This window comes from Dipodomys merriami, unplaced genomic scaffold, assembly GCF_024711535.1.
Source record: "Dipodomys merriami isolate MVZ:Mamm:240054 unplaced genomic scaffold, mDipMer1.0.p SCAF_27, whole genome shotgun sequence".
In the NCBI taxonomy this organism is placed as follows: domain Eukaryota; kingdom Metazoa; phylum Chordata; class Mammalia; order Rodentia; family Heteromyidae; genus Dipodomys; species Dipodomys merriami.
In genome coordinates this window covers 16907087-16923282 of record NW_027204159.1, presented here as the reverse complement: position 1 = coordinate 16923282, position 16196 = coordinate 16907087, and the positions used below count along the sequence as shown (strand labels likewise).

General features: G+C 42.0%; 1 protein-coding gene across 1 annotated transcript in view; it reads left to right on the top strand.

The window, feature by feature from the left end:
• The first annotated feature begins 447 nt into the window (after window positions 1-447).
• The window catches only part of Pde6a (phosphodiesterase 6A), an 80729-nt gene continuing 64980 nt past the window's right edge, over window positions 448-16196 (top strand). The window contains exons 1-4 of the mRNA XM_070036007.1: window positions 448-987; window positions 10180-10332; window positions 11166-11255; window positions 12016-12156. Coding sequence (XP_069892108.1) covers window positions 514-987; window positions 10180-10332; window positions 11166-11255; window positions 12016-12156 — 858 coding nt within the window. The 5' untranslated portion in view covers window positions 448-513. The remainder of the gene's footprint in view (window positions 988-10179; window positions 10333-11165; window positions 11256-12015; window positions 12157-16196) is intronic.

Here is a 16196-nt window from a genome sequence, read left to right as displayed (position 1 = left end):
ATACTATGGAAATATAGACCAAGTTGTTAGAGCTTCTGATTCACCAAACTAATTTCCTAATTAGTGTGCAACTTTGGTGCTCAGGTTCATGCAATGACCATAGAGGGCAGAAAGCATGCAGCTACTGGTAGTAGGTTGCTCCTGGGCTGCAGGTTGGACACTCTGTTAGAGTGGTGTTTAAATCCACCTTCTATTCAGTACAAAAGTCCTTTTTCAGCTCTCAGAGACCAAGGTGAAGAGGGGAGACTCACATTCTCCCACTGGGGGCCCAACTGCATCTGGCATGCCCTGATCCTCATAATCCTTGTTCTAGGGAAAATATTAATGACTTAATCTCCCTAGTTCACTCCTGCCCTGTACAGCCTTCTCACTGAGATTTACAGACAAGACCCAGAGAAGTCCAGATTGGAGCAGAGCATAAATTTGGACACAACCAGCTACAAACTGCCAAATTGCTCTTAGAAGGCTTCAGTCACAGCCCCTCCACGAAAGCATCCAGAAGGATTCCCAGCCATGGGTGAGGTGACAGCAGAAGAAGTAGAGAAATTCTTGGACTCACATATTGGCTTTGCCAAACAGTATTATAATCTCCGATACCGGGCCAAGGTCATCTCAGACCTTCTGGGGGCCAAGGAAGCAGCTGTGGACTTCAGCAACTACCACTCCCTGAGCAGTGTGGAGGAGAGTGAAATCATCTTTGATCTCCTGAGGGACTTCCAGGAGAATTTGCAGGCTGAGAAATCCGCTTTCAATGTTATGAAGAAACTCTCCTTTCTCCTGCGGGCAGACCGTATGAGCCTGTTTATGTACAGGGCCCGCAATGGCACCGCAGAGCTAGCCACCCGGCTCTTCAATGTACACAAGGATGCTGTTCTTGAAGACTGTCTGGTGATGCCTGACTCAGAAATTGTCTTTCCTCTGGACATGGGTGTCGTGGGCCATGTCGCACATTCTAAAAAGATCGCCAATGTTCTCAACACTGAAGAGGTACTCTCTTTCCCACATAAGAAAGTTCAGTGAGGTGTTATACCCCTAGGTTCTGGGGTAAAAATGTGCTGGGGAGCTGCTGTTCTTGACTGGTACTCTATCAATTGAGCCATGCATCCACTCTGGCATTTTGTTAGTTAATTGGAGATGAGTCTCACACAGACTTTTCTGCCTGGATTGGCTTTCAATCAGGATCCACCAGGTCTTCTGAGTAGCTAACATTGCAGGGACAAGCCACTGGCATCTAGCTTATTTAGCCCATTTTCTTCCTTCCTTCCCTTTCTTCCTTCCTTCCTTCCTTCCTTCCTTCCTTCCTTCCTTCCTTTCTTTCTTTCTTTTTTTTTTTTTTTGGTCTGATCGTGGGGCCTAAACTCTGGGCCTGTGCACTGTCCCTCAGCTCTTCAGCTCAAGGCTAGTGCTCTACCACTTGAGCCACAGCGCCACTTCCGGCTTTTTTCTTTTTGCTTATGTGGTGCTGAGGAATCGAACCCAGGGCCTCATGCATGCAAGGCAAGCGCTCTACCACTCCGCCTTCCCAGTCCCTCTTTCTTTCTTTCTTTCTTTCTTTCTTTCTTTCTTTCTTTCTTTCTTTCTTTCTTTCTTTCTTTCTTTTCTTTCTTTCTTTCTTTCTTTCTTTCTTTCTTTCTTTCTTTCTTTCTTTCTTTCTTTCTTCCTTCCTTCCTTCCTTCCTTCCTTCCTTTCTGCCTTTCTTTCTGCCTTTCCTTTTGGTGTTGGTACTGGGTTGAACTCAGGGATGTTCTCCCTTGGCATTTTCACTCAAGACTGTACTCTAGAGCCACAGCTCTACTTCTAGTGTTGTTTTAGTGATTAATTGTAAATAAGCATCTCACAGACTTTTCTGCCGGGGCTGGCTTTAACCTCAGTCCTCAGATTTCAGCCTCCTCAGTAGCACAGATTATAAGCCACTGGCACCTGGCTTATTTATAACTTTGTATTTAGACAGAAAATTAAAACTAATAAGAGCTTAGAATTGTACAACGAACTATGTATTTTCCATCTAAATTCACCAATCCTTAGCATCTTGCCATTTCTATTTTCTCTATTTTTATGACCCCTTGAGAGGAAGTTGCCATCACTGTGCCCTTTGGTCGCTAAGCATTTCACTCTATTTCTAGAACCAGACATTGCTTACATAGCCACAGTTTTGTGATCCAATTCAGCAGGTGTCACATTGATACAACACTATCAATTAACAGTTCATGTTCAATGTTTGCCAGTTAGTTATCTCATCTGTACCTATGCCCTGTCTCTGTAGTCTACTAAAATCAAAAACAATTCCTTAGTGTCTCTGTCTCTCTCTCCCTTTTTTGCTTTTTTGGTGCTGGTCCTAGGGCTTGAACTTCAGGCCTGGAGCTTGTCCCTAAGCTTTTTTGGTCAAGGCAAGTGTTCTACCACTGAACCACTGCTTTTCTAGTGGAGGTAAAAGTTTCTCAGACTCTCCTGCCCAGGCTGGATTTGAATTGCGGGCCTCAGATCCTGAGATCTCCTGTGTAGCTAGGATTACAGATGTGGGCCACCAGTACCTGGCTCCTCAGTCTGCCTTTGTTTTTATTGTTTCCTGTAAGGCTGACATATTTGAAGGATACTGAACGAATATGTATCAGTATCCCTCCATTTGGGCTTGGTAGGTGGTTCTTCACAGTTAAATTTTTCTTCGTGGTTTGCATTCATGTCTCAGTCCTAGAAATGCTAACATTAAACACTTGATTAAGCATTTGTCACCTTACTTCGAAGAATCCAGCAGTGCGTGAGATTCTTCCAGCAGTTCTGGCAAAGATCACTTTCCCTTTCTAGGCATTTAAAGACTGTAATACAAGCTACAATGTAGTCCTCCATCTAGGCCAATTTCTACTCAACTTTCAAACCTTAGTTTAAAAGTCACTTCCTCGTGGGCTGGGAAGGTAGCTCAGTAATAGAGCGCTTGCCTTGTATGCATGAGGCCCTGGCTCAGCACCACATAAGCAGAAAAAGCCAGAAGTGGTGCTGTGGCTCAACTGGTAGAAAGCTAATCTTGAGCTGAAGAGCTGAGGGACAGCGCCCAGGCCCAGAGTTCAAGCCCCATGACCGACAAAAAAAAAAAAGTCACTTCCTCAGAGAGGCAACATGTTATGGCTACCCCGACATTGTCCCCTTCATAAAACCATTGAGCAAAATAAGTCTTGGAGCCAAAGACTATTCTAATTCATCAAGCATTTATCCTAGGATCTAGCACACTGTCTGCCACAATGCAGGTGGTAATTAAACACAGCATTAAAAAAAAACCCCACAGTCAAGTAATTTTGCAATAGTTTCCTTAAACCTCTCTCTCATTCATAAGAATGTTTGTTTGTAATATCGGGGCCCACACAGATTTTTTTACGGCTGCACTGCCCAGTATAGGAGGCTATGTTCAGCCATTTTCAAGATCTGGCCCCTTGGCATTTTGTGGTTTTCTCCTAACCTTCTAACTTTTCAAATTAAGAATCTTAAGATTAAAAAGAGGTATTAGAGGGGGCTTCAGAGCACATCTTATCCAATTGCCTAATTTAATAGTTAAGGAACTAGATTCAGGAAATCTGGAGAAGGAGATTGCCCAATGCCAATGGGTTTTAGGGCCAAGCTAAGACTTCACACCTATAATTCAAATGAGGATTCAAACAAGACTAGGGCTCCTTGGAAATACACTAGGCAGACTCTTCTGTGGGGTTAGTCCCTCTCTGCTTTTCCCTTTTGACATCCAGGTCTGGAGGCAATGGCTCTCCACTCTAGGCTTTCAGGAGGACTTGTTCAACTAGTTGGGAGTCTCATTTCAATTTCATAGCAGTCATGTCATAACTCTTCTTATCTCTAAGACATAGACATCTATAAGACATAGATGATGAAACTGAAACTCAGAAAGGTCAAATAACTTACTCAGGGTCACATATATGGAAAGTAGCAGAGAGGAAGTTTGAACCCAGGACTCTGACCTCGGGACCATGATCTTAACCCTCTATTGTCCTTCCTCCTTATCTACAAAGTGAGGGCATGTACTGAGTATCATTTAGTAAAAGTCATTTCTGATTGAACAGCAGGCCTTAAGAACTTAGGCTTTGAGGTCAGATTTGGGTGGGAATTGTTACTTTCTAAGATTATGGCCTTGGTAAATCATTTAGCTGGTCTGTTTTATTTCCTAAGCTTATTTCCTTATTTCCTAAAATAGTGATAATAGTAACTTCACAACATTATAAAACATTGAACAAGAGAATAATTTCTGATTTATGTTTTCCTCACCCATTGTAATGGCTCCCATTAGCAATTCCTAACCCTTATTGCTATTTTGTGATTGTTGTTGTTATTGAGTCTTTTCTAAGTGAAAAATGCAGTATCAGATCTGTGTTAAATGTACTTTTGGGGATTTTTTGGTTTAGATTCTGCTTGTGGAAAAACAATGAGCAAAAGCTTTTATAGACTTGACATTATGGGATTGAGGATCTTAGGCAAGTCCTCTATTCTGAAAGATTCAAGCTAACAGTTTGCTGAGCCTCTTTGCTCACAGATGGCATTGATGCTTCCTGTTCAATTTCCACAGTTGGGCGAGGCAGCCACACCTCCTGACTTCCCTGGAAGCTTCAGTTGGGGGGCTGAAGGGGTGTAGGGGAGAGGCTCTTTCTGGCTGTGACTCAGTCAGGGAGGTGAAGTCGTTGAAGGTTGTAAGCCCTGTGTATTTGGCATTTGCATGTTGTTTGCTCTGCCTTCCTGAAGAAATCTTAATTCTTGGCTGTAAGCAGGACACTCCCTGCTGATAAGCAGTAACTGGAAATTGCTGTTTGTCAATTATGTTGGACATTACCATAGAAGAAAGAAAGGGAGGCTTGGACTAGAGTCTGAATTGTCCCTGAACTCACACCTAGTCATACTTTTAGCCATCAGCACCTTCAAAACCCTGGGAAATGGTTACAATCACTGTACTGTTGAAATGTGAAATTGTAAACAGAATTTTCAGGGCCCATCTTTATAAATTCCTACCTAACCTTGGGGTCTCCTAAGAAGACTTGCAGTCAGGATTGCCAGATGAAATATGAGATGCCCAGCTAAGTTTAAACTTTAGATAAACAAAGGATAATATTGAACTTTAAAAAAAAGTCCTAGGATTGGAATATATATGTATGTATATATATATATATATATATATATATATATATATATATGTTAAAAATGTCCTGTGCAATATTTAGGGCATAGTTAAAGCTGAAAGAAGTATTTATTATTTACCTGAAATTCAAATTTAATTGTACATCCTGTATTTTTCTTTTTGTTTGTTTTTGTTTTGAGACCCTACTTGATTTGTAGCCTAGGCTGGCCTTGAACTCAGGATTCTCCTGCCTCCTCTTGAGTTACAGTTATGAGCTGTGGCGGGACCTGCAACTGCTACTGTGCCTGGCTATATCCTGCATTTTCATTTATTAAATCAGGAACACCTACTTGTCATTTGAAATTTTCATGCATTTTAATCCTTAACCTTTTCTTCTGTACCTATCAGTCCTATTCTTGGCACCAGTTCTTGGCACCAGTATCTGGGGCAGAGTGGGTACTTGTTGCAGGGGACTGAGTGAATGAACTAGTGACAGCCCTTCTCTAGAGCCTTCAGTGGCCAACACATTCCCTTCTGCAGACTGAACAGGAAAGGACAGGCATTCTAGAGATTCTCCAGGCCAGTTTGCTCTATTATCCTTCCCTTCCAGAAGATCTGTGTCCCAAAGGGGACCAACGGGGGAACTGAGACTGGTAAGATTTCACTGATGTACTGCGAAGCTTCTGAAGCCAGTCAGAAGACAGGCTCCTCCTTCTCTGGGGCCCTGGTCATTGCCTCTTCCATGGGGGTCTGATTCACATAATAGTGTAAATTGAGGGTTCGCATTTTACATGACACTCCACCAATTCTTTGAGAACCCAATAGAACACTCTCATGTTACTGGTCTGGGCATGTCCATTGTCTGATACACAGCCACAGATAAAATATTATAAATTAATGAATCAATGAATAGACAAATACCTCAGTGAATGAATGAATGGAGCTGTTGTACAAGTAAAAATTTCCAGGTTTAATAAAAGAAAATACAGGATGCAGCTGAATACAGGGCACAGTAGATGTGATATATATATAGTTCACGTCTGTAACTCAAGAGACTGAGGGAGGAAGATTGTGAGTTCAAGACTAGACTAAGAGGCTGGGAAGATGGCTCAGTGGTAGAGCGCATGCCTTGCATGCATGAGGCCCTGGGTTCGATTCCTCAGCACCACATAAGCAAAAAGTAAAAAGCCGGAAGTGGCGCTGTGGCTCAAGTGGTAGAGTGCTAGCCTTGAGCTGAAGAGCTGAGGGACAGCGCCCAGGCCCAGTGTTCAGGCCCCATGACCGGACCCCCCCCCCCAAAAAAAACCAAAAAAACAAACAAACAAAAGACTAGACTAAGTCACCTATGGAGAAGGGTCTCAACAGAAACAGAGACAAACAAAAAAGAAAAATACAGAATATCCAATTAAATTTGCCACTTACCAGCAGGAAGTTGTCTATAAATGAGGAAGAAGACAGTTCTGTTCACATCAGCTCTGTTGATATATGTAAGTTGTCTGGCTCAGGGCCCAGTATGTCATTATTGTTCAATAAATAGTAGCTCTCATCTTGGGGTACAGTAGAGCTTGGCACTGTAAATGTTTGAAAAGAGGAACCATGCTATCAGGAATAGCAGGCAGTATTGCATGCACCTTAAATCTAACCTCCCAGACCCTGCTGGATGTGACCCTTGTCCCTCTTTCTCTGTGAGCTTCAGCTACACTGACCTTGCTGTTCTTCACATCTGCTAAATTCATTCCCACCTCCTCACCTTTGCTTCTTTGTGCCCTCTGCTAGGTATGTATTTCCCATTCCTAGCTCCTTTGCTTCCTTCTGCTCTTAGCTCTGCATTGTGGCCCAAGGGCAAAACTTCCTGACCACCATGACTAACTTAAAGAAGTTTCCTCACAGTCCCTTCCATACTTTCTATGGCATTACTGTAGTAATTACAGTTACAGGGAGGATCCTTCCAGGTTTGCTTACATTCTTGCTGTCTCCCTCATTTGTATGTGAAGTGACCAATAAGAAGTCCATGGATCTTGTTCTCTGTGATAGCTCCCAGGTTCAGAACAGTCCCTAACACATACGAGGCTCGCTAAATGTTACCTGAATGAGTGACTTCAGTCTTTCCTTAGGTGGCCCTCTGAGTTTTGGGCTTTAAAGTTAATGGTTTGAGTAAGGAGTTCTATAGCTTCTACATCCCTCCCCCCTTTTTGTACCAGTACCAGGGCTTGAAGGCCAGTCTGTCCCTTAACTGGCACTCTATTATTTGAGCCACAGATTTACTTTTGGTTTTTTGGTGGTTAATTGGAGAGAAATGTCTCACATACTTTTTTTGCCCAGGCTGGCTTCAAACCTCAATCATCAGGTCTCAGCCATTTGGTTAGTTCATTTTATAGGTGTGAGCCCCTAGCGCCTGGCTTTCCTCTACTTCTGATCCTCTGAGGTTCCATGCAGTGTGGTTCATTGTGCTGAAAACACAAGGGTGAGGGAGACTCTAGGAGTATCAGGCCATCCTCAGTTGGATTGCTTATGAGGGAGTTCTGGATCTGAAAATTTAGTAAGAGAGAAGGTTCTGGTAGATTTAGAAATATCTGCCTCAGTGGTGGATAAGGCCAATTATTTGCTTGTCCTGATGGAAGTGAGCATTGAAGAAGGGAACTGACTGTATGAAATGAATCTGAGCATGCCCCATCCCAACCTGAGCTCAGGAACAGATCAGTGTCCTTGGAGAATGACACAGAAAACACTTCTTGCTTAATGCTTCTTTAGAGACTTTGCTTAATCCTTACATGTTAATTCCGGTAGAGAACAACAGGCTTCTCTAATTCCTTTACCCTTCACCTGGTTTGAAATGAGTTTCTTGACAACAGTGCTGTTGCCTCTTTACCGAATCCCCTGAACTGCAGAACATTACCTTTGAAATTTCTGAATTGTGGGAAAGATTCTGAAGCCTCAGTTCTTTGACACATCCATTTTCAGAACAGTATATACAGTGTGCCTTTAGGCTGGCTTGTGTCCCAGGTGATGTGGGCAGTCAGCATACTTGCTGTGGTCCCCAGAAACAGAAAGGGAGATTCTTTGAATGTAGCATGACAATTGAGACTCTGTCTTCTCACTCAGAGTATCCTGGCCTCCCAGGCTCCTTTTGGAGTTGAAAAAGAGAGTATGCTCCTTTGTATTGTCACATCTTTCAGCCAAACCTTTATGTCCTGAATCACTGTGGGTTTTTGTTTTTGTTTTTGCCAGGATGGGGGGGAGGGGTAGGAAAAGGCTTGAACTTAGGTCCTTGGCGCTGTCCCTTAGCTTTTTGGCTCAAAGTTAGCATTCTACCATTTGAGCCATACCTCTACTCCTGGCTTTCTTGGTGGTTCATTGAAGGTAGAATCTCATGGACTTTCCTGCTCAGGCAGATCTCAGTCTCTTGAGTAGCTTGGATTACGGACAAGAGCCACCAGTATCTGGCATCTATGTTTATTTCTTTTGCATCTCTTCAAGGAAGGAAGGATTTACTTTGGTCCATGGTTTCAGAGGCTTTCCTACATGTTCACTTGGCTCCATGCTTCTGGGCAGTACATGAGGGCAGTAGGGCCTTGTATTCTATCTGGGTGCTCAAAGTATAGGAATGGACCCACTTTCAGAGTGAATCGTCCCTTTCCAGTTAATCCTTATAGAACCACCTAGAGGTGTACTTTACCAATCTCTCTTCTGCATCTCAATCTAGTCAAGTTGATAATCAAGATTAACCATCACAATTCCTGTTAATGATTGGTAGTGAATGCCTTTAATCCTAGCACGAGGGAGTCTGAGGCAGAAGGACAGAAAGTTTGAGAGCAGCCTGGACTATATAACAAAAACTAGCTTAAAAAACGGGGAAGAAAGTAAATAAATAAGAAGGGAAGGAAGGAAGAGAGGAAGGAAAGAAGGAGAAGGAAAGAAGGGAGAGAAAAGAAAGGCAAGATGAAAATAACAGATCTTTTTTGCATGTGTGTTGGTCCTGCTCTGTCCCTGAGCTTTTATACTCAAGGCTAGCATGCTAGCACTTGACCCACAGCTCCACTTCTGGCTTTTTGTGGTTAATTGGAGATAAAGGTCTCATAGACTTTCCTGCTCAAGCTGGCTTTAAATGGAAATCCTCAGATCTCAGCCTCTTGAGTAGCTAGGATTATAGGCGTGAGCCACTGGCACCCCATTCTAATAGATCATTTTGTTCAATGACCAGGACCCTGGTCTCCCCGTAGGAGAGACAAAAGAGCTGAGAATAGGATTTACAGTCATACACTCCCAGGTGAAGTGGTTCATACCTCGAGTACTAGTTGCCTATAATCTCAGAGGCACAGATAGGAAGACTGCTGTCTAGGCTGGCTCAAGCAAGAAGTATGAGATTCTATCTGAAAAGTAACTAAAGTCAAAAGGGCTGGAGTTTTAGCTCCAGTGGTAGAACACTTGTCTGGCAGGTGAAAGGCCCTGAGTTCAAACCCCAATATCACCAACTCTTCCTCTTTCTCTCTCTTACACACACACACACACAATATTGACAATATTAACAATACTAACCTTGAGTTATAGTTCCTCCTTCTGTAAGATAGGCTATTGGTACATATCTCAGAGGTTCCTGGGAGAATTAATATGAAAGGAGGCAGGTAAAATGCCAAGCACAATGCCTGCTAGCAGCGATCATGATCACTCACACCAACTCCCTCTTATCTTTGGACTTCATTGTCACAAGCTCATCAAAGCCTACCCAACCTTCCTCTCCAGTCAATTCCACCCTCACCTCCCCGCTCCCTCTGTGACTCCCACAGAACTTTGCCTATTCCCTCTCTTCCACCTTTAGGGTTCCCTCAAAAGCCTTCTTCTACTGGATTTTGGAGGCTTCCAAGAAAGAAATGATCTGTGGATGCCTTGCCCTTGGTGAAGATGAGAGAGAGAGAGAGAGAGAGAGAGAGAGAGAGAGAGAGAGAGAGAGAGAGAGAGAGAGAGAGAGAGAGAGAGAGAGAGAGAGAGGTCCCCATTTCCTGATGGGCAAGAGACTCTAGGCTAGTTAATTGTCCTTGCTCTTCATTTGCCAACCCTTGCTTGTCTCTGTCTCCCATCAGGATGACCATTTCTGTGACTTTGTGGACAACCTCACTGACTACCAGACCAAAAACATCTTGGCTTGCCCCATAATGAATGGGAAAGATGTGGTAGCTGTAATCATGGCTGTGAATAAAGTAGATGCGCCCCACTTCACAAAGGCTGATGAAGAGGTAAGACTGACTTAGAACCTGCTGGGGTGGTCTTGCTAACACATTCTCCTAACTTACGGAATCCCTCCAAACTTGCTATTTGGCCCATCTGTAAGGCAAAAGGCTCATCGGGGACTCTCTGAGGGAGGCAAGATAGGATAATTGTCCTGACATTGGGTTTTGGAGCCAGAAATGAAGGTACAACTTTTCAGGCTCTTACACTATGTTGCTGTTTGATTTCTCTGAATCTGTTTTCTTACCTTTATATTAAGGGTGACTTGATAATATCTGCCCAAGAGTTACTTGTGGTACCCACATACTATACATAACTGAATTGCCACAGGAACATTAAGTTCAATAAATACTAGCTTTATTTATTTTATTTTACTTTTTTGGTGGCAGTATTAGAGCTTGAACTCAGGCTTCAAGTGACATTTTGTTCCACTTTTTCTACTCATAACAGGTCCTCTACAAATTGAGCCACTCCTCTGATTCTGGTTTTTTGCTGGTTAATAGAAGATAAGAGTCTCATGGATTTGTCTGTCCAGGCTGCCTTCAAACTGAGATTTTCAGAACTCAGCCTCCTGGGTAGTTAGGATTATAGGCATGAGCCACTAGCCCCGACCTGCCCTTTTTTTTTTTCTTAAAAAACATTAAAACATCCTGTTAATACATCACCATTCTAGATTCTGTGAGTTTCCACTCATAAGGCAACATTTTATGAGTTTATAGTTTCTGATTCCTCTACTCAAGCTGTCTCTGCTGAAGCTTATGAAATATTCAACATCTGCTGAGGGTAGAGTGGCCAGAGAAGAGAATTCTGATCAGCTTTCCCTGTGCGGTTTGATTTCTAGGTTCTTCTCAAGTACCTCAATTTTTTAAATCTAATCATGAAGGTCTTCCATCTGAGTTACCTGCACAACTGTGAAACTCGACGTGGCCAGGTAAGCATCTTAGCCCACGGGATGTCTTATTCTAGCTTGGCTGTGGGCAGGGCTTGGCAGGATAGGTAGAAATGAAGATCCTGGGGACCACTGTCCAGTCACTGGCTAACATCCTCAGTCTTATAAGGTTCTGGGTAAATGTTTATAATGCCATCCCAGGGGTCATATGCATATATTTTCAAATCAAACAGCTTGCATTCAAATCCCTGTTCATTAAGTAAATCTTAGATCATGGGCACGTCAGGGAGTGTCTTCAGTTTTGGTCTTCCCATTTGACACAGGGGGATAATTTATGGAACCATTAATAATACCAGTAATAAATGAGATGATGTTTGTAGGGCAATTGGGTTCAATTGTATTTGTTTTTTATGTTTTTTGTTGTGCTGGGGATCAAACCCAGGACCTTGTGTATGCTAGGCAAGAGGTTCTCCACCCCCCAGCCCCCCCCACCCCCCCGTGGAGGTCTCTTCTCCACTGAGCTGTATCTCCAGTCCCTTGCTGTTATTGTAGTTACTCACTGTGTATGAGGTAAAAGAAGTGGAAAGAGTTGGACCCAATATAAACTGGCCAATTTTGCTGCCCCTTACTTAACGTCAGTTTCTCCAGCTATAAAATGGGTGTAATGTCAATCTGTTTCTCTGGATTGTGGCGACAATGAAGTGAAGTAAACTAGAGAACTTCATAGACCTATTGTTCTCTAGCTAAGGGAAGCACTCCTTTGTGCCTCAAAAACTCTGAATATGTTTTTGTGTATCTTCAGATACTATTGTGGTCTGGGAGCAAAGTCTTCGAAGAGCTCACGGACATTGAGAGACAGTTCCACAAAGCCCTGTACACAGTCCGTGCCTTCCTCAACTGTGACAGATACTCCGTGGGTCTCTTAGACATGACCAAGCAGAAGGTGAGAAGACTTCAGGGCCAGACATTTCCAAGAGAAGGTTGAATAAACACTAACTGGATTGCAGAGTATGGTCACATTTTCATTTGCACAGGGAGGAGGCTGGATGAATTTGGAAAGTGGTGAATAGTTCTATACAGGACTTTAGTGGAAAGAAGCAAAGAAAAAGTCAATATAGGGCCTTGGGTGAGTAGGAACAACCCTAGTCATTTGGAAAAGAAAGCAGAATGAGGAGAAGGCTAGTGGTGAAGGTAGATTGTAACTTTTTCCAGGTGCTGATGGCTCATGCCTATAATCCTAGTGGCTCAGAGGCTGAAATCCAAGATCATGATTTGAAGCCAGCCCAAGTAGAAAAGCTTGTGAGACTCATATTTCCAATTAACTAGCAAAAATGCAAACAAACAAACAAAAAAACTGAAGCAGAGGTATGGCTCATGGGGGAGAGTGCCAGCCTTGAGCAGATAAAGTTAAGGGAGAGTACAAGCTCCATTACCTGCAAACACACAAAAAAAAGGAGAAAAGAAAGAGAGAAAGAGGGAAAGGAAGGAAGGGAGGAAGGAAGGAGGGAAGGAGGGAAGGAAAGAAGGAAGGAAGGAGGGAAGGAAGGAAGGAAAGAGAGAAGGAGGGAAGGAGGGAAGGAAAGAAGGAATGAAGGAAGGAAGAAGGGAAGGAGGGAAGGAGGGAAGCGGGGAAGGAGGGAAGGAAGGAAGGAGAAAGGAAGGAGGAAGGAAGGAGAAAGAAGAAGTTTCTATTCAAAGTCTCTTTTAATAAACTGCTAGCTTTGCTGGGAGCAGGTGGCTCATGCCTGTAATCCTAGCTACTCAGATCTGAGGATTGCAGTTCAAAACCATCCTGGACAGGAATGTCTGTGAGACTCTTCTTTTCAATTAACCACCAGAAAACCGGAAGTGGCGCTGTGGCTCAAATGGTAGAGAGTTAGCTTTGAGCTGAAGAGCTCAGGGACAGTGCCCAGGCCTAGAATTCAAGCACCACAACTGACAAACAAAAACAAACCAAAAGTTGCCAACTTCAAGAATCCTCAGGAAAATGTACTGATAGTTGGAAATGCCCCTTGCTTACCATATGTATAGCCAAGGATTCAATGGAAGTGGAGACACATACTTCACCTGGTCCCTCCAAATGCTCGGGGGTCAAATTTATACCCAATGTGACTGGCTGAAAAGGACTTGGGTCAGTGTGGCACTAAGCAATCAACTCTCCCATTCCTCTTTCCTTACCTGTCCTCTGCCTTGTAACGTTAACCAAGTTCGCTTTCGATTAGAGATTCAGAGCTATCTAGATTTATCTTTTCCTAAAGATCCAAAGTCCAGGGCTGGTCATTTTCATGCCTTATGATGAGTGTGGTTCACAGACCAATGTGGGGTTGAATGCTTTACAGAAGGTAGGGCTGAAAAAGACCTGAGACTAGCCCAAAGCCTCCCAAATTTGGCAGCTCATTAGAATATTCTGAGAAGCTTACTAAAAAGTCCTGGGACACACTTTATGATAATCAGCATTTTAAAATTTAATGTTTTAGACACATTGCTCATGTCAGTATACATAGATTATATTTGATAAGCCATTGTGTTGAAACATAGGTACAGAAAGAAGCATTTTGTTTAGGTGCTTATTATAGTTATGTTACTTGAGTTCAGAGAATTAACACAGAATGAATATTCCCGTGTGTCCATCAAAAGTCAGAAGCAGACCATTTCACCCTCTCCAGCAACCCCACAGCCTCTGTATGGAGGACAACCATCATCACACCTTTAGCACCGTGTTAGTTTTGCCTGTTTGGAGATGTATGTAAATAGACTCATACAACACACTCTCTGTATCTAGCTTCTTTTGCCCAGTATTTTGTTTGTAAGATTCGTCTTCATTTCTCTATATGGTATTAGTTCATTTGGGTTTCATTCTTGTGAAGTGATCCACAATGAATTTATTAACTTCTACTGTTGATGGATATTTGAGTTTTCAGATTGGAACTGTTAGGAATATTGCTATTATGAAAAAATTTCAACATATCTTTTACTATATATTTGTATCAATTTCTTTCTTTTTTCTTTTCCCTCTTTCCTTCCTTCTTTCATTCTTTCTTTTCTGTTTATTGAAACAGGGTCTCCCTATGTAGTCCAGGCTGGCCTTGAACTTGTGATCTTCATACCTCCTTCCCAAGCACTGGGACTATGACTACATTACCATGTCCAGCAATTGCTCCTATTTCTGTAGGGTATTTCCTAGAAGTAAAAAAGTTTGAATAATAGTTTTAGTAGTCCTTGTCCATCTGATTTGCAAAATTAATGGGCCATTTTACACTCCAGCCAGCAATGTAGAGGGGTTTCCTTACTAACATTTGGTATTGCTCTTTTCTGTGTGCCAATCCTGCGGCTTGAACTTCGGGCTTGATGCTGTCCATGAGCTTTTGTGTTCAAGGCTAGTGGACTTTCAGCCACAGCACCATTTTCAGATTTTTGGTAGTTAACTGGAGATGAGACTCACAGATTTCCCTGCCCGGGCTGGCTTTGAACCGCAATCCTTAGATCTCAGCCTCCTAAGTAGCTAAGATAATAGGCATGAGCCACCAGTACCCAGCTGGTATTGCTATTTTTATTAACCTCTCCCATGCTGATAGGTATGTGGTGTTAACCCTTTTGTATTAGCATGACTGTACTTTTTTCGCCTGTTTATTGACCATTTGGATATCTTTTCTTGTGAAGTGATTGTCTAAATCCTCCTCCCTTTTTAAAACAAATTATCTTTTTTCTTTTAGTGATTTGTAGAGTACTTTACAAATTCTGGACCTAAGTCTTCTGTTGAAATTTCAGATATATACACTTCTCTCATTTTGTGTTTTTGTTGTCTTAATGAAATAAAAGAACATAATTTCTGAATTGCAATATAGGTAAATTTATCCATTCTTTTTCATGGTGATTGGTTTTGTGCATGTGTGTGATGGTACTGGGGTTGAAGGACCTTGTGTTCCCACTTCACTTTTTCCACCATGACTGGTTCTCTATCACTTGAACCGCACCTCCACTTCCAGCTTTTTGCTGGTTAACTGGAAGGAAGAATCTCTCAGATTTGTTTGCTGGGCTAACTTTAAGCCTTGATTCTCAGATCTCAGCTTCCTTACTAGCTAGGATTATAGGTATGAGATTTAGGTGCCTAGCATTGGTTATTGATTTTTGTGTCCTATTTGAGAATTTTTTCCTAGTTCCAAGATGATAAAGCTATTATTTACCTATACAAGTCTTATTGTAACTCGCATGTATCTCTACAGTCTACCTAATTTTTTGTGTATACTGTGGCTAGGATAAATATTAACTTTTTCATGTAGATATCCAACCTTCCCAAAACCTTTTGTTAAGAAGTCTATCCCTTCCCATTGTTTTATTGAAAAGGCCTCCCTTTCTACCATTCCTTTATCATTAGTCAACTGTCAGTGGGTAGATTTCTAGATTCTCTACCTTACTCCATTGACATTTTTATCTTCTGCAATACCACATTCCCTTAATTTCAGCATGCTTACGATTTTGATAAGCAGTTGTGAAGACATTTAAGTATGTTGTTATATGTTCACATTTTCAGCACATTTTACATCTCTTAACCTCTTTCCCACATTTTCTATCTTTTCATATTTTCATGTTAAAATTTGAGTCTGTCTGCTCTACCTTCTATTAATAATCTGCTCTTCAATTATATCTAATTGGCAGTTAAAATATATACTGAATTCTTAATTTCATAATTTTTAATATAAAATTTATTTTATTTGCATCTATCTGTCTGTCTCTCTGTCTGTCTATCTACCCATCTACTTATTTTTGTGGTGCTAGGGATTACATTCAGGTCCTCACACATACTAGGCACTCTGCCCCTGAGCTATACCCAGACCCCCTATTTTGTATTAGATCTCTTGGGTATAATACAGTTAATGTAGAGGCTGTGTTCAAGAGCAATAATACCTATAGATGTCTTCTGTGGGCCTGTTTCTATTAACTGTCTTCCCTCAAGATTTTTTAGTTAATTCTTTTCTTTCACAT